This window comes from Mustela nigripes, chromosome 6, assembly GCF_022355385.1.
Source record: "Mustela nigripes isolate SB6536 chromosome 6, MUSNIG.SB6536, whole genome shotgun sequence".
In the NCBI taxonomy this organism is placed as follows: Eukaryota; Metazoa; Chordata; class Mammalia; order Carnivora; family Mustelidae; genus Mustela; species Mustela nigripes.
The window spans coordinates 18,081,455-18,106,631 of NC_081562.1; the positions used below are offsets into that span (position 1 = coordinate 18,081,455).

The window sequence follows — 25,177 nt, forward strand, 5'->3', positions numbered from 1 at the left end:
TAATAATAATTATGGAAATTTCTGTTGCAAAAAAGTCCCCACAGCTTCAGTTTTGTGCCAGAAAACCTTTTGTGTAAAATCCCTTGCGTTAAAATCCCTGCTCAGGCAAGATCCCTGCTCTCTGGAGGGATGTGATACCAGGGTTGGGCTCTAGGAGGCAGAGCTATGGCAATGTATCCCCAGAGGACACCAGGAATGCGAACCACTCTCCTGTAAGGTTCTCTGAAAATGCAAAGGTCAGGCTGGAGAAGCCAAGTTCAGTTAAAAGAGTGGACACAAACACGTCTGGAGGGCTGGCATGGGCACAGAGCCAACTCAGAGAACTTGGGAGCCCCGCCTGCAGAACTCTGGGCTGGGGCCATTCTGAGAGCTGGGGGTCACTGAGATCCTTATAATCATCAATGGTGTAGTCTCCTGTGTCTTACTCTGCCTCTTGTCTATTGCATCCCATAACCCCTCCACATTTGGGGCCTAGGTGGTCTTTCTAAAATGTATCTTTGCTTTAAAAGTCGCACCTTGGCTTCAAACTTCTACTGCCCTCCCACTGGCTAGAGGATAAATTCCAAACTTCTTTACAAATTTGTAAGGTCCTTTGCCATGGTAAACCCTGCTTCCTCTCCAGGTTTTTTCTGCCACTAAACTCACTTTCTTCTCACTTCTGCCATTTCTCTGAACTATTTTTTTTTTCTCTGCACATGCCATCATCTTTCTGTCATTGTATATGCTGCCTTCCTGCTCATCCCCCAGTCTGAGCTTCGTTTGGACGGAGCTTCCTTTAGGAAGACTTCCTGCACTTTCTGGTTTCCCTGGACCAAGTAAACAACTCTCCTCTAGTATAGCAGTTGTGTGGGACACGTCTATTGGATTTTCTCTTTCACTGGTGGGTTCAGAAAACCAGAAGCACATGGGTAGAGAATGCTGGGTGTTTGTCAACAGTAGAGACAATATAAATAAGCCATTTATGCCTTATAAACATGGCTACCAGAAAACCCCCAAAACCCAAAACTAAAAAGCCAACAAAAAACGTAATAGAATGTGGCATACAGAAAACGATCTTCTTGGGGTTCCTGGGTGGCTCAGTCTATTAAATGTCTACTTTCAGCTTGGGTCATGATCCCAGGGTCCTGGGATCGAGCCCCACATCAGGCTCTCTGCTCAGTGGGGAGTCTGCTTCTCCCTCTCCCTCTGCCTGCTGTGCTCCCCCCAGCCCCCACCCCGGCTTGTGGTCTCTTTCTCTCTGTCAAATAAATAAAGAAAAGAAAAGAAAAAACCAAGCTTCTTAAAAGTTCTTAAAACTTAAAACTTCTTAAAAGTTTTAAAAAGTGTTCCTGCATCCCACTTGGCAGTTGGCTATAAATCATGAGTTTTGTCTGTGGTAAATAACTGGTTTATGCCAGATCCTCCTGCTGTATCCAAGTAGCTGCTTGTCATCTGCTGCTTGATGGAGATCAAATGATCCTGGTAGCACTGTGTGTTGTCTAAGAGTCTCTAGGTTTAAATGAAGGCTGTGTACCCTTATCTAAGAAAAGTACATGCCTGCTGACATCAGGCTTTTACCATCATTATTTTGGAAACTCAGAGACCCATGTTGATTATTATAGAAATTTTCAGATGGAAGATTGTTGTATTGAGAAAACAAAATATTTTCCCAGTCAGTGAAAGGAGATTTGGCTAGGTAGTACTTTAGAAATAGATCTGGGCTGAGATTAATTTAAATGCCACTCCCATGCTAAGTATAGAAATTAATGACGATTCCAAACAGCTCTAGGCTGTAAGACAGGGAAGCAAAGTTATCTTTTAGAAATGTCATTGACAACAAAGTTGTACTAGACTAGAATCAGGGTTCAGTTGATGTTCTTTTCCAGAAAATTAATGTCTAGTGACTTTATTAGATGTTGTTTCTCTTACTTTGATCTCCCGTATTAGATACACTTTCATCAGCTCATTCATCTAACCACTGATTCATCCATCCATCCATTTACCTATTCATTCCTTACCCTCCCACCCACCCATCAGTCTGCCATGTTTCCTTCTATCCATCTCTGCATCAGTCCATTTATCACACAGTAAATCTTTTGTAAGCATCTACCCAGAATGAGACATTCTTAGTTACAGAGGAGATGAAAGAACAAGCAAAACAGTCTCTCTCCTCAAAACGCTAAAGGTCACTAGTGGACTCTTAGATCACCACAGCGGGGTCCTAGATAGACTAAGGGTAGACTATGAATGTTGCTGTGCACTGGAAAGCGTGAAGCATGGTGCAAACAGTGAGGTGGGTGGAAGGGGGACCTGGGGTTGTGTGCAGGGGAAAATGGTGGCTCTGGCTAGAACCATAGCTTGGATAAAGGGACAGAGGTTCTTCAGTGTCAAACAAAAGAGTGTGGAGAAACTTTGGTGATTTCTTACAGGGGAAAATAATGTGAAGGCTAACTAGTCTTTAGGAAGATCAATCCAGTCGACTGGGGAGATGGATTGGAGGAGGGGATAAGAGAGAGATAAGAGGCAGAGAGACCCGTTAGTGCTTCAAGATAATTAGGTTGGCTCTGATCTGGGTCACTTACAACACATGGACTGGGCCACAGTTAAGTTAGGGGACTTTCCCATTCAACCTCCTCAGGTATGGTCACATGTCAGGATAGAAGAGAGAAGTTATGGTTATGTTATTCTTTTTGGCTTATGTTTAAGGTTGACTTTCTCCTAGATATTTAGGAGAGGGATTTGTTTATTCAAAAGAACTGTTCTTGAGCTAAGCATTCAGGTGGCTTTTGCTTAGAAGGAAGATAGAGTTACCAAGCATGAGTTGGAGAGTGGGGGAAGGAGAGGCCCTTTCTCTTAGTAAAATAACATCAACCTTAGAAACCAACCTTTTGTCCTTGCACATACTAGTTGTAATATCTTTTGTGTAAGCACTGTGAAAACAAATAATTGACTCATTAGTGATGTAGCTTTGAAACACAGCATACTGGATATGGAAGGCTAAAACAGAGGTGAAGAATTTTGGAACAATTCTCAAGGTCACTAATATGAAAGAAAACAAAATTGGAATCATGCAAAGTATGGAACAGTAGATTCTTTTTATAGAGCCATAGAATGTTTGTAAAGTTACTTCAGAGAAAAAATGTCTTCACTGTCTTGGAAGACAAATTGTTTCAACTCCCTGCATACATCAGTAAACACAGCACATATATGAATAAACTTGCCCCTTTTTGGTAGTGGGCCACTGCAATGCTTTCTTCAATGTTAAGAAAATGTCTTGTCCCCATGAATTTATTATCCCTGCATAGCCCTGTTGAAGATAACCAACCTCAAACCTCATTGCAGAAATGTTTTCTGGCTACCACTGGATTTTCAGTCTCTCAAGAAAATTGTCCTAATATGTTGAGCTCAGCCCAGGGTTGGCTGCTTGTTGTCCCCTGAAATGCACTAAGCCTTCGGTTCATAGAATGATCTCTCAGATCTTGAGGGCTTGCCCAGCATTTCAGATCAACTGAAAAATTCTAGGAGTCAAACTCTTTTTCTACACTGTTTTTATGTCAACTTCTGTATTATGTATAAAATGCACATGTCTTCATGGAATAACACACATTTTTATTACTAAAAAAACCAGCAGCCAAAATGATACCCCACCACACACATGCATATGCACTCAGTTGCAAAAAGGCCAGGAACAAACATTTTCAAATGAAGACAAAGGTGCCTTAGGAATCACTGCTAAATCATTGGGACCCATCGGAGAATGAGGACACTTGCAAGAGAAGGCAGAGGGGTTTTCTCTTCCTGGAAACGGGGGCGGTGGGGGAGATTGAATAAAATTTGGCACTTTCTCAGTGTAACAGCTGTGCCTGTCTCCACAAGAAAACACCATCAAGCAATTCGTGAATTCATGTTAAATAATTGCTCTTCACGTAAGGTGACTATTGTGTTCTGTCCCTCATTATGAAAATCTTGTGGTCTGATTTTCAGCACATTTAATCCTGTTCAAAACCAAATTAAACTCTGAAAGCATATGTTACTGTAAAGTATGAGTCACAGACTGTCATGATATTTTGCAGAAGATTATTCAGCAGCTGTCTTAAAAATAAAAAAGCAAAGAGCTACATCTACTCTCTGCTTGTTATGTGCCAGAGCCTATATTAACTGATTCATGGGCCAGCATTAGGGGAGTGTGGCGGGAGAGGCAAAGCTTTGCATTCAGAGGGTCTGGGATTAGAACCCACAACATCACCTTTTACCAGAGAAGAGAGCTCTCCTGATGGGAGGCCTGCTTCACTGTCTAGAAAATGCTGGCAAGAGATAGTTGGCTGAGCCTCCCCTGGGCTGACCCTACATTCCCCAGACAGTGCTGGGAGAAAGGGAGGCTGTTAAAAAGAAGTCACCTAATGGCTCTGGTGTCTCAGACTGTGGCTTCCTCTCAGTAGCAGGGTTGAGTGGTTTAAAGGACACGTGAGACAATGTGAATATTTTGTTACAAAATGTATTAATTTCATTGACTTGACCAGAATCTGCAAGAAAAGAAAGGGGTCTCTGATGCCAAGAAGTTTTCGACAGGCATGCTTAGATTTATAATATAAACAATTACACCCTTCTAAATATATATTTTTTATTGTTTCTTTTGGTTTCCATAAAATATCCCCCACCCCCCCAGAGAAAGCCTATACCCCATTCAGGGTACAGGGCTACCTACCTCGCCAGAGTAGGCTTGTTCGTGGCCATCTTTATCACCATGAACATCGTGGTACCCTAGGCTACTCTCATTGCTGGCCGTGCAGCTCTTCTTCAGCTGAAACCAAGTATATACAGGTCTGCTGGGCTACTGGGGTTGAAATCATGAAGTGATCCTTTACTCAAATCCATTACCTCTTACAGACCCATGTGGTCTGACATTCAGAGGTCTCCACTGTCCTTGTATATTTGGCGCTCCTATTTGGTGAAGATTGGCATTCTCTCAGATTGTTAAAAAAAGTTTCTTTCTCAAACAAACTTTAACTTGTGAGTCAAAGAGCTAACGCATGTGGATGCCTGGCACATGTAGGTGTAGGTGTTTGATAAATGGTTGCTTTGCTTTTGTTATTAGTCATTGGAGGTCACAGAGCTAGAAAGGAAGGAAGAGACAAATGAAACATGTCAGGCTCCAGAGCCCATGTTTTACCCGCTTCACATACGACTCAGCCTCTGCTGTGAAAAGAAAAGCCAAGTTCACTCTTTTGATATAGAGATTGGTATCTCTCAAATTTTGTTCCAGTTTATCTGATAAACACCACAGAGTGTGTTTGTATCACAATGATATTTATTTGGTTATTACTGTATAGTTGAGGTAAAATAATCTTAGTGTTTAATTGAAAGGCTATTAATAAAACAGGGCTTGGCTGTGTTCAATGCATTTCTCATTTTGATTTTGAAATATGACATTTTGCTTGTGCTCATTCAAAGGTTAAGAATTTGGACCTAGTTAAAATGTTAGTGAACAGAAAGAGTTCCAGAACATGTGATTTATAAGGCTGGGGTATCAGATGGTGTTTGCTGCCTTGGTAACAAGTCCAGTTGTGGCCCCTGTGTTTATGTGTCATCTTACTTAATTATGCTCTACAAACTCAGAGCACCCTAGTTAGTTGTGAGGGCTCATGGCCCTGATCACTCAACCCATTATCAGGAGAAATAATACTGGGCTCTCTTATGACCTGTATTTATACGAGTAGGAGCAGTGGATGGAATTCAAATGATCAGGGTTTTTTTTTTTTATGATTTTATTTATTCATTTATTTGAGGGGAGGGGAAGAAGGGGGAGGAAGAGAAACAAGCAGACTCCCCACCGAGCATGGAGCCTGACTTGGGGCTTGACCTCATGACCCATGAGATCATGACCAAGATCCGATGCTTAACTAACTGAGCCACCCAGGTGCCCCTCAAACGATCAGTTTTATGTCCTTTCTCTCTCTCTCCCCTTATCTTTATCACTTTCTAATTGTCCATATCGTAAATTTACTTTCTGTAATTTTATTTTTGGATAATTTCTGTATTTTATAGTACCTGATGATACTATCAAATGGGAGAAAAGAATAGAGGGTTCTCTAAAGAATATATTGCTATAGTTTTGTGTGATCAAATTGACAGTAAGTCTTCCTTGATCATTCCTGCTTTTAAAATGTTTGCTTATTGAGAAAGATTAATAGGGTTAAACATATATCCCTCCTAGAAGAGTGTTATTGCTATAAAAGAGTGATGATTTTTTAGGTACACAGAGAGTTGATTAGTTGCATACGAGCTTGTATCACGGATAAGACTGGTAAATGAATCTGCCAGTGTTCAATCGAATGTTCAATAGAACGGACGAGAGAGGTTGGGAACCACAGCATGGTCTTTTGTTGTTCTTCCATCTTGAAAGGAATTAAGATATTAGTGAAAGCTCCTGGGGGTATATTTAGAGGTATTTTGAGGAGAGATTTTAGTGCAAATCCCTTATTTAGTAGCTGAGTATCCTTGGGACAGTCAGCCAATCTCTCATCTGAAGAGAGAGCATAATACCTACTCTGCAGGGTTGTTGAGATGTACTCAGTAAGTGCTGATCCCTCTTTTTCCTTAACCTAGTGCTTAACTTCTAAGACAGTGAATGGATGTGAGTTTAGAGAGTCTTCTACTTTTAACCAGATTTGCCAGACAAAGGTTGCTCTGATCCCTATGGTGAGATCCTCTCTGGAAGTAATTGTCAGTGGTGCCAGTCTTCCAGCTGTACTTGCTGGACAATGTTACAGCCCCAAATGTTCTTCTTGCAGCTCTTCTCTAGGCATTACCTAGAACGAAGATGGTAAATAGAGGCATACATTCCTCATCCACATGGGACTTGGCTGTGCTGTTCAGAATCATGCAATCAGTCATGGTGCTCTTTCTCTAGAAACCTGGAAAAACTCAATGTCCTGATAACATTCCAGGCAGCCAATACCAATTGATCTGAGTTGATGTTCAGGTTGGAGGGGATTTACTCTTCTGACCAAACAGCTCTACAGGAAAAAATTTATAGCACACACATTTGAACACAATGATGGACACTCAGCAATAGGCACAAAAATATTTCTACCTTTTATTTACACAAGTACAGAGAAATTAAATGAGTTACTTGAAATCCCAAGTTGGCTACAGAACCAGGATTAAAACTGGGGGCTCTTGATCTCAAAATTAAGGCTCCTTTTGTCTAAGTTTTCACTCTGTGCTTATGAAAAGGTTGCCTCCCTGCCAATACTACATGCTGGATGACAAGATGGCAGTAGTCCTGGGGGATTCAGATGTCAGCGAGGATGTTGGATTAAATGGTTTTGAGGATGTCTTCTGGGCTCCAGATTCTAATATTCTCCCAACACTGTCACTGAGGAATGCAATTTCCTAAACAGGAAAAGTCTCAGGAAGTAAGTTCCATGTCCGGAGCTCATTTATAATTACATATGCAAGACGCTAAATAAAATTTTGGTTAATTAGCTTTTCTCTGGTTTCATGAAGCACAGCTAGTACTTCTGACCATGTCAGTGTGTTTGCTCATTGAAAGGTTGTGAAAATGGTGAAATTTGGAAAGTAAGGATTGCTCTATAAATACTTTTACTCTTTTAAAATCAAGGAGCTTCTAAATGCATGAGAGTGATCATTTTCTTCTTGGTAGTGGAGAAATCTTATTCCTCTAAATATCATTTTTAGATAGGCTCTGTAAGAAAGTTGGCAATTGAAGATAATTCATGACATATCAGAAGTGCACATCTGTCCGTTTCTGACCACAATGAATATTAAGTAGATTTTCAAGTTTTTTATTATGGGTAACACAGTGATGTTCTTATTGAACCTTAAAAGCCATAGTGAGCCTCTCTTGTCTCCCATCTTCCCCTTGCAGCGCTGTAAATCCAACTTCTGCCTGTCCTATTGTTCAGAAAAAAGCAGCCATATTGTGCTGATTGGTATTAAATTAAAGCAGAAAGAGAGAGACACAAATGTGGAAGCCCATCTTACCAGCAGGGATACCGCTATCTTTTATTTTGCATTTTGGGAGGGTCAGAAAGTCATGACAGGCATCTGACCTCTGATAACCTCTTTGGTGCTTCTGTGCGTAGTTTTTGGGGGAAGAACTTAATTAAATACAATTGAATTTCCCTGCTAACATTGCCACTGAAAAGACTCCTTTTAAATGGCTTGGTGTTTGCTGGTGAGGAACAAACAAAGATGCTTCTTTTGTTCCTCAAAGAAAAGTTAGCATATGTTAGTTAAGGATTTGTGATTTCTTTGACTAGACTGGCGGGTTCCTAAAAATTCAATGAGTCTTCTGAAATGAGACCCACAATAAAAGATAAAGCATACAACTAGCTAAAACTCTAACTCTTCTTATGCATGATAATTATGGTGGAGGTTAGTGTTTTTAAGACTTCACTATGTTTTTTTGTACTCAAAGAAAAATGAGGACCTTAGATTTATGATGAAGTTGCTAATATTTGGCCACAAAAAATATAACTGGTTTGTCTCTTGGATTCTCCAGCTACCAGAAGAAAAGAACTGCCGGCAGTTGTATATCTAGTACTTTCTGTTAGGAAACCATTAACAAGAGGTGTTGACAGAAAGAATATGCAGTTTTTGGTTATGAACAATTTATCATGCATATTAATGCTGATAGGAAGCTCATCTACAAGTTACAGTTTAATAAAAAGCAATAACCATATAAATATGTGTGTTAAAAATCCATTTTCCCATTTTGATAATGGGAAAGTCCATTTTGATAATTACTAGGTAGTTATTTGTTATTCTTAGGGTTCTGAAATCAGAGGAACTGAAGAATCAATTTTATAATCAAGACCTAGAGAAAGAGTGGGTTATTTTGTTCAAGTTTGAGTCTTAGTGCTCATTTTGAGAGGAATCAGGTTTGTGTCTTAGATGCAAAGAATCTTTTAATCCCACATGATTTTGTTTTCCTTGAAGAGAGGATTAGAATGAGAAACTGATGCTTTTGAATTTAAAGTTGACTATTGTGTGTCCTAAGCCTACTTCCTTGACTCACACCCTCTTCCACTATTTGAGCTTTCTCAGGTCTCTCTAATTATTTAGAGGGTGAGGGGAAGTCAACACTTGACCCTGCTGACCTGTCTGGCTTCTGTCTCATCTCTTGTTTAATACTCAAGGTTGAACTGCTAAAAGTAGTGTGTGCTACACCCACAGCTTTTCTTTCCATGTCACTATCTCTCTGGAGTCTAGTCTCTAGGTTCACCCATGTGGGGTACTATGTACCCCAGCTGAAGCCTCCAGCTTTGGGGCCACCATGTTAGGTTGAAAGCATGTACCCTTAGCAAGGGTTCTAAGCCAAAAGGATAAATGGAGGCTGAAATCCAGGTGCATTTGCAGCTCCATCAAACCCTGTCATGGGGATGTATCGGTGAAGAGAGGGCAACATTTTGTGTTTTGTAAATTGCCTGAAGGCTCCACATTTCTATTTCCCTATTTCTATAAAGAAATGCTCACACCCCATCATGGCAAATGTAATTTTTTTTTTTTTTTTTTTTTTTAGTAGCAGTTAAATGACCTAAGTGAGGATTTCAGAGTTCTCTCTTGGTTTCCATTTTCTCTTCCAATCTCAAGGAAAAGCAAGTATTTGCTTTTAGCATAGTTGATCCCCGAGCACTTTGCAAATGTTTCCACAAAGCCAGCTGCCCTTTATAGATCCCCCTGGGAACCTTTCTTTTGGTTACTAACCCTTAAGCACCCACAAACCCTATTTGCGAAGATATTTGTCATACGGGAAGGGTCCATGAATCTTCACATTTTCAGAGGAAAATGCTTAACTTCCAGTTTGGAAAGCTCTGTCCTTTGGCCAGGACCTTTAGGCTTGCCCGAAGACTAGCTTCTCCAGCCAAGGGAAGACAAAAATATGCAAAAAAAACAAACAATACCTCTGTAGTGTATATTGGCTCACTCTGGTAGGCTGGAAAACTCTTGAGAAAATTCATCTTGAAAGGTTTCTTGGATTTTTTAATAATTTTGGAGCTAAGTTTCTGGTTATGAGTATTGTAGTCACATGGAATCTCAAGTTCACTTCATTTGCTTCCTCATAGTTCAGTACTGATTCTTCCCTGGGACTTTCTTTCATCACACCTCATTCTGCTCTTTCCCCTGGATGCGTTTAAAAATGCCAAGTGTTAAAATGAATAAAGGACTATAGTCAAATACTAGGAGGAATCAAATTGCAAAAATTGTCAGTGGCAGAGCCTCCGTAACTCCTGAGATGCAGTGCTGTCCAAAAACCTGATTGCGGATTCACATATCTAAGAGGTAGTTCAAATATGTCGACTCTGTGTGTGTGTGTGTGTGCACGCGCACACGCATGTATGTTCATGCCTGTGTGCACAAACAGAAAACTTGAACTCTCCAGCCCATACCACCTGTTTTCACATCATTGTTGTCACAAAAAGGTTTTCTTTCTTTCCTTCTTTTAATTAGCTGAGCTGTCCTATTTTTCAGTAACTTGCCTCTTCCCTAACATACAGGCTGTAACCGTATTTCTTTTCATTAGACCTGGGCCTCGTTTGTCATTTATACCATACTTTTGCCTTTCTCTTTCATTTTGAAAGAAAGAGAGGTTTTCCTATTATTTTAGAGCAAAGCACCTCTGGTTTATGTGGCGACTCTTGTGGCTTTCTAAATGCACTTGATTTAGCTTTCAATGTGTAATTACTGCCAAACAAGTTAATTGCTTTATAAGTGTCCAAAATTCCCTGGTTTAATTTTGCTTTCATTTACCAACCTTCATTATACATCCACTGTTCAACATAAACACAAATGATTGTTAATGAATGCCTAATGCCATATTCATTAGAAAATCAGGTTAATGACTGGCAATGAATATCCCAGCTCCTTTATTCTTCCAAGACATTTTTTTTTTGCTTGTTGATTACAATAGTTTTTTTTGTTTTTGTTTTTGTTTACAAAGAAATTCTACCTGCAGTATAGGCTTGCTTTAAAGTTCAAGATAAAGCTTTTCTAAGAAATCAGAAAACCCCAATCCCTGATTCTTTCTGCTTACCTATGTCTTTACCCTTCAGAAAGAATCTCCTATAAAATGGAATAGTCAGAATAAACATCATTCCCTTGGACTATTGGCTATCATAAAGCCTTATTGTTTGGACAGCAAAAGTCTCAGGATTTTTGTATACAGGCGTTCAGGTGGTGCACTGAACAACTTGAGGAGGTATTGTTTGCTTTGCACTCTGAATGATGTGGAATGTGTTATCCACAATCTGAATAACTCAGGCAGTAGCCCTGAGAAATCTGCGTTGAAATATGTCACAGCAGTGTCACTTGGGAAAGCATTCAGTGCATGCTGCTAATTGCCCTAGACAAGAATTACTTTCCAGAAGACAATCAGATATGTGAAGATACATGGTTGGAGTGCATGGTGGAAGGTCCATTGAGGAAGAGAACTGAGGTCCACATCATGGAGACGGGCCGATTCTTGTTTTGTAAGTGAGACCCCTTCCCTTTCTCACAGATGTGGAGTTGCTTTCCAAATCAAACTTGACAGCTGGGTTTTGAGGGCCATTTGTGTGCTGACAACAGAACAGAGGATTATGTATGGGCTTGAGCACAGAACCCAGGTGCTAAAATTTGGTCACTGGCTGGTTGCTACATGCTGGTGTGGACTGAGCAGTATCTAAAAGGAATGTTGGTGATGTAGTATTCCTTCCAGTTCTTATGCTCTGTGACTCTTTTTTGGTATCATGAGTCAGTCCACCTGCATTCTTTAAAACTATTGATTGGATGCTTACCATGTGCTTGGCATGGATTTGATGTCAGGGATATTGTATTGCACACACATTTCCTGGTGTTGTGGGAAGAAAACAAGGGTGACTCAATGCCCCAATGCACTTGTCAGGTAGCACCAGGGTGGTATACTTAGTCGCTCAGTGTCAGCACTCTGAAATCTTGTTATGCTCCCCACTCTTCTTTGGATCTTTTTTCTTTATTCTTCTATCTGGAAACTTCTACTTCTCTTGCCACAGTCCTTTTGTTTTGGTATTTTGATCTCAGAGACACCCCTGTCTCTCCCAGTTTTGTCTCTTTTTGGGGTTCTGTTTCCATCAGCTGAGTCTGCATCATCTATAGTCCTTGGCTGCACCTATGTCTGTACTCCATGTGTCGGTCCCTCATAACATTTAGGGTCACTGAACTTTCGCCTTAATTTGTGTGGTTCTCTGAGTACTAATTCTACCTTAGACTCTTTAACTTCCTCAGGGAAATCATGTAGTAGACTAATTGTTTTCCTGGTGTCTGGACATATGCTTGTAGCCTGGTCATAGATCTGTTAGGATATTGTCTTCATGACAACAGGCTTTGCAGGTCAATGAGAAGCTGAGGCATGATTTTAGCAATTATTAAACAATAAAAGTTCAAGGACCTGAAGGTTGTGACTAAATAAACAAATAGAATGTATCAAATTGAAAAGCAGAAGTATGAAAATAAATCCTGATATTATCTTACCGAGGTTTGATATTTTAGTATCAAAGTTCCAGGATTCTATACCATCGGCACATCCTCAGGGTGACCCCCAAATGGACCTATGGTAGGAATTGTATATTTGTATCAGTCAGGTTTCTGCTATGATAATTCTGCACAGCAAACAACTCCAAAATCAGTGGTTTTCAACAAGCAGCATTTGTTTCTTATTTATGTTCTCTGATCTGCTTGTTGGCCATGGCTCTGCTATGCTCAGCAGGGACTGGCTTAAGGCCATGGGTCTAGTCTATTAGATTTGTCTCCTTGTTCTGGGACCAGTGACTACTTGGGGCATGTTTTTGTTTGTTTGTTTGTTTGTTTTCTCCTAGCTAAGATGGAAACATAAGAGACCAAGGCAAACCCTGTGTGTACATTTAAAGCTTCTGCTCCTGTCATGTGTGAACATGTCACTGGCTAAAGCAAGTCATGGGGCCTAGCTCGACATCAATGGGACAAGGAAACACTTCATTTACTCAGGTGGGGAGGACTTCAAAGCCACATGGCAAAGGATATAAATGTTTAAATCTATTTCATCCTACTATATTACAAGGTTCTCAAAATACTTCATTTCTCACATTCATAACATTTGTTCCAGTTGAGATTTTGCATTTTTTGGTATGATACTTTAGCTACTGCCTGTGTTTTCTTCTGGACCTTGAAGGTAGGAATCGTGTCTGTCAGGATTCACTGTTGTTCCCCCAACACCTAGCACAGTGTTCTGGAAGATATCAGGTACTCAATGAATGAAGAGCCATTGTTCAAGTGAATTAGCTTCTAGTCTCCCTAAAAATTATCACAGGAATGGAAATATATCTTTGTGAGAATTACTGGTGTGATACTAAGGCCTTGTTTCAAACCTTTCAGAAATCCTCTCGCTACATTTCCATTGTGAGACCTGCAACCCTATGGGAGAGGAACATATCCCATGCAAATGTGAGTAAGTAGAGTGGTGCTATGCAAAATGGTGTCCATAGTGGAATTGTTTTGGTTTCAGTTGCTGGATGCATAAGAAAATTTGTATTTTGCTTTTACCTTATAACTGGGAAAGATTTTCTTTTAAATTTCAAAATAAGGAGAACATTAAAAGACATATCCTATGGAGTTTTGGATCTCTGAGATTTATAGTACATTTTTATCTTTTCTACGCGGATATGTAACTGAGAAAATAACTTATTCATTGGATAAGCAATAGTAGAAGTCACCGCACATTAGGTGTGTGTGCAGTGCTTGTGTGTGGCACAATGTACAGAAACTGGGACAATAATGCCATCTAATATAATCAATAACAAGAAACGACTGAGTTCATCAAGTGAAAGACTGACATGTTTGTCATGTTCTCCCCCATCCCATATTCTACCCACTGGTTGCTAATGACGTCCTGTTGGTGAGAGCCACAGTGTTTGTTGCTACAGCATGCAAATGCATGTCTATAAATGACTGCAATGTGCACATGGAGATGGTCGCCATGGCTGGCCTGTCCAGTTGTCATGGAGCTGTGGGAACTTCCCAGGTTCCTCCCACCAGAGCTCTGTGGACAAAAGTAGGATCTGGAAAGAAAAAAACCTTTCAACCAACACTTAAATTTACATCCAAAGGGCTCTAATTGCCTTCATTTCCTTACTATTTACCACACCAGAATGGCAAAGCCCTTTGGAGAGGACCACACAGCTCACTGACACTGAGGAAATCACAAAGTCCCAAGCATGTGTGGAGAGGGCCATGCTAATTATGTCTTCCAGAGTTTCTGCTTTCCAAAATTTGGGAAGCAGGATTGCTCCAAATTACTACTTGTGGAGAAGTAGCATATGATAACTGCAAATATTCAAGAGGAGAAATCAAGAGACGTGAAAAATCATATTCTAAGAGTAAAGAAGAAGGCCAACTGTAGGAAGAGGAGAAACATGACCTAGTTGAAAAATGTGACCTGGTTTTCTAACTGTTCTTATATACCACTAAAGCACAGAATGTATCTAAATAAGGTGTCTGAAATATGCGCTTCTACCAGTCATTTTTCCATTTGGGCTTCAAGAACCTCTTAAGAATTAACCAGAGGATTCCATGACTTTCAGCATGGACTGTGTTCAGGAGGAAACAGACCCTAATGAAGTCCCTTTATTTCACCACTAGTATTTTAAGGCTCTAAGAAGGCAAAGCTTTGTGGAAGGGGATCACAGGCCCATTCACTTGACAAGGAGTGACACACATCATAGAGAGGATTGGAGATTGCTAATTAGCTTATACTATAGAGATAGAGCCCTTCTCAAGCTTATAGACGGTGCCACCTGGGTGCCTAGCGCGCTCTTCTTCCTACAGCTTAAGTGAGCACCAGGAAGCAAGTGCAGGCCTACATGAGATCAGGAGGTTGACATAGCTGGATCCTCTTTCAAATTGTTTTGTCCTCTTTTTTTCTTTCTCTGTTTTCTTTTCCTTCCCCTTCTCTTTCTGCATTTGTGTGACTTTGGAGGAATTATAGAAGAGGACTAAGAGATTTTGAGATGTGTATCTTCTAAAGACTTCTGTGTTATTTGTCATTGTTTTATTATACTGACTACTATACACTTTATTGCATATTATATAGTATAAGTTGTATATTATATCTTGTACATCATATACTACATATAACATATCTCATATAGCATTAGATATCATATCTAATATATTGCCATATATTACATATCAAATGATCTCTATTTGTATGTGTATATTTTCTAATTCCATACATTGTATATTAGATTTACTGACCACCTATGTTGGTCAGAAGGCTCTTCTGAAAGCAGCAGTAAAGAAAAACTCTTTGCCTTCCAGGAGCCTGTCATATAATGAGGAATGTAAATAATGGATAATTAAAAAACAAAACAGTAATTGCAGGTAGTGAAAACTGCAACGCTGTGAAGAAGATAAATAGGAGTAATCAGGTCAAAGATGATGTGGGTGGCAGGAGTATATGGCCTTAGTTAAGGTACAGTGGTCTGGGGAGTCCTCTGTAAAGAGGTGATATTTGAATCTAGTCCAGAGCTGTGAGAAAGAGACACCCAGGTAACATTCTGGTTCACAGAAAGTTCTTGGAGGCAAACTATTCCAAGCAGAAAGGACAGACTGAGACAGATTGGGTTTAGAACACTGAAGAGTGGACAGAATGTGACTGCACTGGAGTGGAGACTGGAGTGGATGGAGCAGTGGCAGGGGCCAGAGCACAGAGGGCCTCCTGGCCAGTGAAAGGACTTTGTCTTCTACATGCAAGGCACAACCTGTAATGAGAGTTTATTTTATAGCAGGAGATGAAATGATCTGATTTATTCTTGAATAGGTTCAGTAGGTACTATATGCAGGATGAATTTTTGGGAAATAAGAGACCTTGAGTCCCATTAAGAAATTCTTGGATTGTATCAGAGAGGGGAGACAGTGGCTAGGACTAGGTTTGTAGCAGCTGAATGAGTTGGAGGAGGTAGTCAGACTTCAGAAATATTTTGGAGATGGAACTGAAAGGCTATCATAATGATTTGAATATGGGGTGTGAAGAAAAATCAAGGAAGAGTTTTGGACTTTTGGCCTAAAACCTGGGATGGATTGTGGTGGAGGTGGTGGGAATCTTGAGAATAGGTTTTTGAGGGAGACCATCAGTGGTTGCATTTGAAGAATGCTAAGCTTGAGATGCTTAGTACTTAGTATCTCGGTAGTTAGAACTTAGTCTCATGGTCAGACCTTGCTGCAAGAGGGACAGGGAAATGTCCGCTTACTGGGCACATCATAACCTCAAACTAGGGTTCCAACATAGAGGATGAGAGGAGAATGGATGTGGGGGTAGGTGCCTAACAGTATCTGCCGTAGAAATAATAACAATATGACCCAAAATATGGTTTCTAAAAATAATTACTCTGGAATGATTCATGAGCCAAAGAAGAAATAATGATGACAAGTAGAATACTCAGAATGGAATGATAATAATTTTAAAAGTGAGAGATGCAGCTAAAGTGGTTCTTAGAGGTAGACTTATACTTTAAAAGTTATCATAGAGAAAAATGAAGGTTGAACAATAGAGAGTGAGGCATTCAATTTAAGGAGGAGTTACTCAAACAACAAAATGAATTCAAAGGAAGCAGGAAAAAGGAACTAATCAAAGTAAGAGGAAAAAGTCACCAAAATAGAAACCAAAAAATACAGTTAGAGATAATTAACAAAATCAAAAACTTGCTATTGGAAGGAGTGTATAAAATAGATAAACCAACCAAGATGGATCAAGGAAAAAAAAGGAGAAACAATATTATGGATGAAAAGAGAAACGTAAGTACTGATACAAGGGAAACTTATAAAACCTGGAGTCAATACTATAAATAACTTAAGTGAACAATTAAAAACACACTATTGAATCAATATCCAGAAATTTCCATTTTCTCAAAAATAGCAGGCCAAGAGTTTTGAGGCTGAGTTATTAAAATTTCAAATGTCAGGTAATCGTTATATAGAGGAAAAGGAGAGTCTCTTCTAAGTTATTTTTTTTTGAAGTTGGCAAAACTTTTAAAATAAAATGGGATACTATGGATTAATCTCATTTATGAAGACTATTATATTAAATACTAGCAAAATCAAATTCAGTAATGTATACAATAAAATATATCATAATCAAGTAGAATTTATTCTAGGGATACTAGAAGAGTTTCTTATGAAAAAATCAATTCATGAGATATATAGCAAGAGACTTACAGAGTAGAATCATATAACCATGCCAGTGGATATGTCAACATTAATTTATGGGAAATAAAGCCTCTTTTATGAAAATGGGAATAGAAGGGAACTTCCTTAACTTGAAAAAAATCTATAAAAATCTACAGAAAAAATAATTAGACTTAATAGGGAGCCTTCGGAAGCATTTCTATTAAAGTAAGGGAAAATAAGAATGTTTACTATTATTGTTTCTATTAAAAAATGTCCTGGGGACCAAAGCAATGAAATATAAGAAAAAAAAGATATAAAAAAATTTTGGGGGGGGAAATAATATTGATTATATACCTTCAAAATCTAAAATTATTTCATAATATTAAAACTTATAAATTATTAAAACCAAAATTATAATTTACTTTGGAATAGGTATAACAAAATATTTGTAAAGCATATATGGATAAAAGTATAAAGAATTACTTAAGTGTATATAAAGGAGGGTCTGAATAAAGGAAGAGATGCTATGCTAATGAGTGAGAAGATTATCATGGAATTTTCCTGAAGTTAGAGTGGGTCATACAAATTGCATGAAAGAGAAAAGACTAAGAGTAAATGAGAGAGTTATGAAGAATAAAATGTGGAAACTTTCTGACCAGATATTGAAATTTTTATAAAGCCATAATAAGACAGTGAGCTCAAGCAATGGCTGATGGGGGCACCTGGGTTGTTCAGTGGGTTAAGCATCCAGCTCTTGGTTGTGGCTGAGGTCATGATCTCGAGATCATGAGATCGAGCCCTGTGATGGGCTCTGCACTCAGTACGGAGTTTGCTTGACATTCTTTCTCCATTCCTCTCCTTCCTCCTCTGCTCCTTTGCCTGCTTGTGCTCTCTCTCTCTCTCAAATAAATAAAATCTTTAAGAAAAAAAAAAAAAGAAGAGGCTGATAGAACATAGTAGAATACATACTGCTTTCTGGAAAGGATGACTTTAAGTGGTTCCCCATTTTAATCATGGAGCCATATCAATGATTGTACACTAAACACATATTTTAAAGTCATGAGCTATTCAAGGCTTGTATATAAGCTGTCGTGGATTCGAGTGGAGAAAGATGCAGTAGAGGTAGTCAAAAAACAAGTTAGTAACCTTGCAATGGATCATTTCCACAGCAAGGGGTAAAACAGTCATTTGAAGGAATGAACCAGGAGGTCGCTAGTCATGGGTGAGCTGAGGACTGTGGAAAGTAAGGTAAATGTAGGACGGGTCATGAGAGTTATGACCTAGACAAGAGCATCAGTTCCTCAGCAGGTGTGTGTGAGTTAGATTTGCACAGGGAAGGCATTTTTAGATCTTCCATGAATGAGTTATTTGAGAAGTGGTGTGTCTTCATCTCAGCATGCCTTGGTAGCAAGCTGATTCTCCATCTCCTCTGTGATTTCAGCAGGAAATGAATCCAGCTGTGGCTCAGATGATCTGGGGACACATTTTATGTTCGACTAAAGTGCTTTGGCAAACTTTTAAGTGTGGCCTCTAAGTAATTTTAGAAATGTTTTCCTTTTCCAATATCCACTATGAATATCTGAGAGAAAAGAAGAGGAATGCCCATTCACTTTGACCCAAAACTGAAAAAAACTGGCCCAGAGGATAACTGGAGAGTCAGTGTCCCACAGAAATGACACAAAGGTGGCATATCTGCATCCCTGGGGGAGGTCCTCTTAGAGACTCTGCTGGTGCCCAGGAATGTGCTCTGCCCAGAATCAGAGGGCACAGAGCTGGAAAGGGTTGCATTGCAGAGGTGGAACCATAGGCACAGAACTATGAATGAATACCTCATGCTTTGCCTTATAACAGACCTGGGTTGTTGTCAGTGTTAAATGAGTTAATTAGGGTTAGGTGTTTCATTCATTCAAAAAACTATATTAAGTGCAATTTATACCAGGCACCGTTTTAGGCTTTTAGCAGTGAACAAAACAAATGACCTTGACTTCATGGAGATTCCATTCTAGTGTGAGAGTTAGACAATACACTGAGAGGTCAGATACTGGTAAGTACTGTAGAGAAAAGGTAGGATCACAGAATGGGGGCATGTGCCATTGTTGAGTGTACCAAAAAGGATTGTTATTTGCACTCAACAGAAGCTGACTCTGGTTGATTCGTCAGAGAAAGGATTGAGCAAAATAAAATTGGGTGGTTCACAGGATCTGTGGGAGGGCCACGGAACCAGATCTGGGGGTAGGCTTCCTGGAAGAGTGATTCAAAGAACATGGTACAGCTGATCGAATTGGTGGCCATCTCCATCACCTCCACCACTGAAAATGAGATGCCACAGTTTGCACTGCTGTCATTTCTGTAGGATGCTTGAACTTGCAGCAGAAAGAGAAATAACTTCCTGCCATTACCTCCCATGTTACTAATTCATGAGTCCGGCTGCTGGTGTCAGTGCCTGGACCTTGACAGTGTCCCTTTCTCAGATTTATTTTAAGATTCAACAAGTTAGGGCTAATAAACAACTTCAGCAAAGCTTCAGTAGGCAAAATCAACATGCAAAAACCAGTTGTGTTTCTGGATGCTAGCAAAGAAGAGTGAAAAGGAAATTAAAAGAGTTCTATTTACATATTTATTCCATTTATGTATCTAGGAATAAATTTGACCAAAGAAGATTAGGATTTATATGTTGGACACTATAATAAATGCTGAAAGAAATTAAAGACCACCCAAATAAAGGGGCAGGCATCTGCATTCATAGATTAGAAGGTTTGGCATTACTAATATGATAACATCGTCCAAAGTGATCTACAAATTTAATGCAATCTGATCAGTATCCCAACTTTCCTTTTAAGAAATAGAAAAATTCATCCTAAAATCTATGGAATCTCAAGGGACCCCAAATAGCCAAAGCAATGTTGAAAAAATACAAATTTGGAGAGCTCATACTTCTTCATTTCAAAACTTATTACAAAGCTATAGTAATCTAAACTGTGTGGTACACTCATAAGGTTAAACATATAGACCAATGGAATAGAACTGACAGCCCAGAAATAGACCTTCACACATATGGTCAATTGATTTTTTTTTTTTAAGATTTTATTTATTTTTTTGACAGACAGAGATCACAGAGAAGCAGGCAGAGAGAGAGGAGGAAGCAGGCTCCCTGCTGAGCAGAGAGCCCGATGCGGGGCTCAATCCCAGGACCCCGGGATCATGACCTGAGCCGAAGGCAGAGGCTTTAACCCACTGAGCCACCCAGGCGCCCCTGGTCAATTGATTTTTGACAAGCATGTTAATACCATTCAACGGGGAAAAGGACAGTCTTTTCAAGAAATTGTACTAGGAGAGCTGGATATTCACATGAAAAAAAATGCAACTGGATCTTACACAAGATATGCAAATTAACTTAGAGTGGATCAAAGACCTAAATAAGAGTTAAAATGGTTAAAATCCTAGACGAAAACAGGGAAAAATTCTCATTCATTGCCATTAGTATAACAATGATTTCTTAAAGATGATACCAAAGCAGAAACAACAAAAGAAAAAATGAGCTGGATTTTAACAGAATTAAACACCTTTGTACATCAAAGGGCTCTATAAAGAGAATGAAAAGACAACCCACAGAATGGGAGAACATATTTACAAATTATATCTGATAAGGGGTTAATATGCAGAATAAATAAAGAGCTCTTACAACTCAACAACAAAAAACAAATAATATGATTTAAAAATGGCCAAAGGGCTTGAATAGACATTTCTGTGAAGAACATATATAAATGGCTAATAAACATATGAAAGGATACTCAACACCATTAGTCATTAGGGAAATCCTAAACAAAACCACAGTAAGAAACTACTTTACACCCACTAGATGACCATTATTAGAAAAACAGAAACAACCAAATGTTGGTAAGAATGTGGAAAAATTGGGGGTACCTGGGTGGCTCAGTCATTAGGCATCTGCCTTCAGCTCAGGTCATGATCCCAGGACCCCGGGATCAAACCCCGCACTGGACTCCCTGCTCCATGGTGGGCCTGCTTCTCCCTCTCCCACTCCTCGTGCTTGTGTTCCTTTTTTGCAGTCTCTCTCTCTCACTCTCTGTCAAATAAATAAATAAAATATTAAAAATAAAAAGAATATGGAAAAATTGGAACCCCCTGTGCATTGCTGGTAAGAATGTAAAATCGTGTAGCCACTATGGGTATATACCCAAATGAATTTTAAAGAAAAGACTCAAACAGATATGAGTATGCCAATGTTTGTAGCAGCTCTCTTTACCATAGCCAAAAGTTAGAAACAACCCAGCGTCCTCAATAGGTGAAAGAATAAATATACTGTGGTATATACATTCAATGGGCTGAACAATAAAAAGGAATGAAGTTTTGATACATGCTACAATGTGGACAAACCTTGGAAACATTACGCTAAGGGAAAATTATTGTATGATTATACTTATATGCAGTCTGTGGCTCCAGCGTTGGAAACTAATCAGATGGCTTGCTGAATGAATATGCAAACATCGGGTAGAAAGAAGAGGGGAACTCAAGGGAAGTTCTGTATTTTTCATTCATTGAAATAGAAAGGATGGAACTGATAAACAGGTCCTTGGACCATCAAGTTAAGAAATTCATGACATATAGAGGAAGTATATTCCAGGTAGAATGAACAGCAAGTGCAAATGTCCTGAGACATTAAGATAGGATAAGATATTGAGGGAATAGCAAAGTCACAAGTGGAGAGTACTAGATGAAATGAGAGATAAGAGGACTTCCTTGTTGCCTGGACAGTCCAGGTTTATACCTGTCATTTCAGGATAATTGTCAGTAAGCTCCCTTCTTATGCTAAAAAGCGTACTGAATTGGGGCGCCTGGGTGGCTCAGTGGGTTAAAGCCTCTGCCTTCAGCTCGAGTCATGATCTCAGGGTCCTGGAATTGAGCCCCGCGTTGGGTTCTCTGCTCTGTGGAGAGCCTGCTTCTCCCTCTCTCTCCGCCTGCCTCCCTGCCTACTTGTGATCTCTGTCTGTCAAATAAATAAAAACAAACAAAAAAACACATACCGAATTGGCCAATACCATTGTGTTCAGCCTGTCTGTCTGACAGTCTGTATCTATGCGGGTTCCAGTCCTTTTCGGTTCAGGAAGAAACCAATGGGGACTGTACTCTGAATAAGATGAGGAGCCCCTGGAAGGCTGTGAGTAGCAGGATGTGACTTTGGTTTAACAGGACTGTTCAGCGGGCTTCTTGGAGGTTGCAGACAAAGTTTGCAGGCGTGCATTTCTCTCAGGAGATGGGGCTCCTGCAGGAAGAGTGCCCAGGCAGCTGGCCTGATTCTCAAGGTCTCCTCCCAGGTCTAACAACTGGAGCCTCGGGCAAAACTTCCCGGTACCTGAGGGTGTTCAACCCACTTCAAAGCTGCCTTGCTTCCTGAGAGAGCGACGAAGGCGACCGCAGTCTGCTCGGTGTCTTGTAAGCAATCCCACACTGCAGGACTGGTTGCTAGAACTCAAATCCCGTTAACTTCCTTCTGTGATACACACTTTGTGCCTGAGCATCAAGGCCTGACATTAATAACAATTTCTGGAAGACTGTGAGTGGCCAAGGACTCTGAGCGCTTAGACAGCCTCCTTCACTCACGGTAGAGGTGACGTCGTTCAATGAACTTCAGGGCTTTAGAGTGTTGAGAAAGGATGAAAGAAGCCAGAGAAAACCTGAGGGGCAGGACAGGATGGATTTGCAAAACACTGGTTCAGTTCCAGAGTCGAGTTTGGAATTACCATCGAGCCCTTGACTATATACTCCAGGTTCCTTAGCAATGTGACGTTGAGGGTGCTGGCACCTGCTTTCAGGTGGCTGTTGCCTGAATGGGTGGCAAATGGAACGAATGGTGAAAGATGGAGATGGTACAAGCAAACCCTGGGGTCCGATGGCCTGAGTTCAATTCTGGCTTTGCTGCTTTCCACCCTGGGAGATGCCCTAACTTCCTCATGTTCCCATGCCTCGTCTTCCCCTGCTTTCGCTTCCTCATCTGTAAGATAAGATAATGATAGCGCCTACCTCATAAGGCTGTTGTGGATTTAACATACATGGCCTAGAGCAGTGCTGGCACATGTGGAAAGTCTGCCACACATGTTAGCTTTTGCTACTATTCCTTCTGACTAAGGCACTGTTTATGCCTCTCTTTCTCATGAGAACACTCCATTTTTTTAAAAAAAAGAATGAAACTGCTGTCCTATTGTTTGTTTGTTTTTGACTTTTGGAAGTTAACTGGTATTGCATCTTATAGACTAAGACGTTGAAGGACTTTGGAGGCTGGTCCATTTTGATTGCAATGATTGAGCATGTTGTCCTCTGTTTTGGGAAGTAGGTGGATTATTTCCTGTGGAGGCCTCTGTACATCCATCAGCCAATGTTGCTTGTTTTAAGCAAAGTCAAGCTTAGCTTTTATCTCAGATTTTCACTTTCCTTTCATATATGAGAAAAATCAAACTAAACTTCTGAAATTTCAAGGGAAAACTTTTTTTTTTTTTTTTTTTTTTTTTGGTTTATTTAAATCTGACTAGACCGGTAAAATTTAGAATCCTGGTGAATAGAAATGATGAAATTGATTATCCTCAGAAAAAATAAGGCAAGGATTCACTCATGTAGAAGGTGACATCATTACAATTCATTATAATCATTTAAAAACTTTATTGAGGAGCACCTGGGTGGCTCAGTGGGTTAAGCCTCTGCCTTCAGCTTGGGTCTTGATCTCAGAGTCCTGGGATTGAGCCTCGCATCCAGCTCTCTGTTCAGCGGGGACCCTGGTTCCTCCTCTCTTTGCCTGCCTCTCTGCCTACTTGTGATCTCTCTCTCTGTGTCAAATAAATAAATAAAATATTAAAAAAAACTTTATTGAGTATTATCTGGATATAGTTATGAATCTGTTTTACCTGAGTAGTTTTCATATTCTGTTTATGGGTTACTTATATAACACAAGAACGAGTATATTTCAAGGAAAGATATATTTGGATGCATTACTCATCATAAGTATAATTATTGTTTAATAATATTATGAAGGGCTGATGATGAGATGCAGGTGTTTAAACATGCGGTGCCCATAGATTTGACGTGGTATTCAGTTCTAGGCATATACATTTTTAAAGACTTCTATTCACCAAGGAGACAATAAAACTCTATACAATGGTAAGTGTGTTTGCTAAAAACATGACGTGACTGGTTAATTTTTAATCTTTAGATTTTAAAATGGATTTTTTGGTGTGTGTGCATTGACACTTGTTTCTCAACTTGCTGGTCTATACTTTAAACTTTAGCGTAAAAAATAAAACAGAGCTGTATCGACAAAACCCACCTCTCTGGGCCCTTACAATTATCTCTGGAAGGTGATGGGAGGGTGGAAGACACATGTGCCTTTCGACTTCAGACTATGCAAATAAACTTCAGAGTGGTAGTTTGAAGTTTTGACATGTATTTTCTTCTTAGAATTATTGGTACCTTGGGAAGGATGGAGCTCAAACTTCTCACTTTCGAAGTGAGAAAACGGAGGCTGGAGAAGGTCATGATTTACCCAAGGAAAAATTGCTGGTGGACCACACTCTTCGAACACTCAAACTTGAACCTCTTAATTGTTGTTACAGAACATTTCCTAACATGCTGTGTTGCCTCCTGTCAAATGTGAAACTCTAGCTATTTGAATTCTTGATTAATATATCCAGTCAATAGACCCTTTTGAGTATCGACTATGTGTCTGTTCTAGGCTCTAGGATCTCTAAATTCTTAAACTTGGTTTTGATGTCACTATTCTGCTCTTTATTCTTCTATGGGCTAATGTTTCCTTCATTAAGTTCTGTGAGTGTGTTAATATGTTTGTGGCTTATCTTAAATTTTTAGCCCTTAATTGGGAAGGAGCTAAACTGGGAAAGAAAATTTCCAGTTTTGAATTAGGAAGAAACCAACATTTACTGAACACTGCTATGCACTTCATAGGTGCCTTTATGAAAAACTTACGAGCTGGCATTGAACCCTAAAAAAA

General features: G+C 39.6%; 1 protein-coding gene across 9 annotated transcripts in view; it reads left to right on the top strand.

The window, feature by feature from the left end:
- The window catches only part of C6H12orf42 (chromosome 6 C12orf42 homolog), a 158,269-nt gene that overhangs the window by 61,379 nt on the left and 71,713 nt on the right, over nt 1–25,177 (top strand). For 4 of the 9 annotated variants that reach the window (XR_009404994.1, XR_009404996.1, XR_009404995.1 and 1 more), the window contains one exon: nt 13,372–13,440. The exons of 4 other annotated variants lie outside the window; for them this stretch is intronic. Coding sequence is in view for 1 of the 5 variants with exons in the window: in XM_059404637.1 (XP_059260620.1) it covers nt 13,372–13,440 (69 nt within the window). In the remaining 4 variants the exon portion in view is untranslated. Of the gene's footprint in view, nt 1–12,836; nt 12,985–13,371; nt 13,441–25,177 lie in introns of all 9 variants that reach the window. One more of the 9 variants, XR_009404997.1, reaches the window with a different exon arrangement.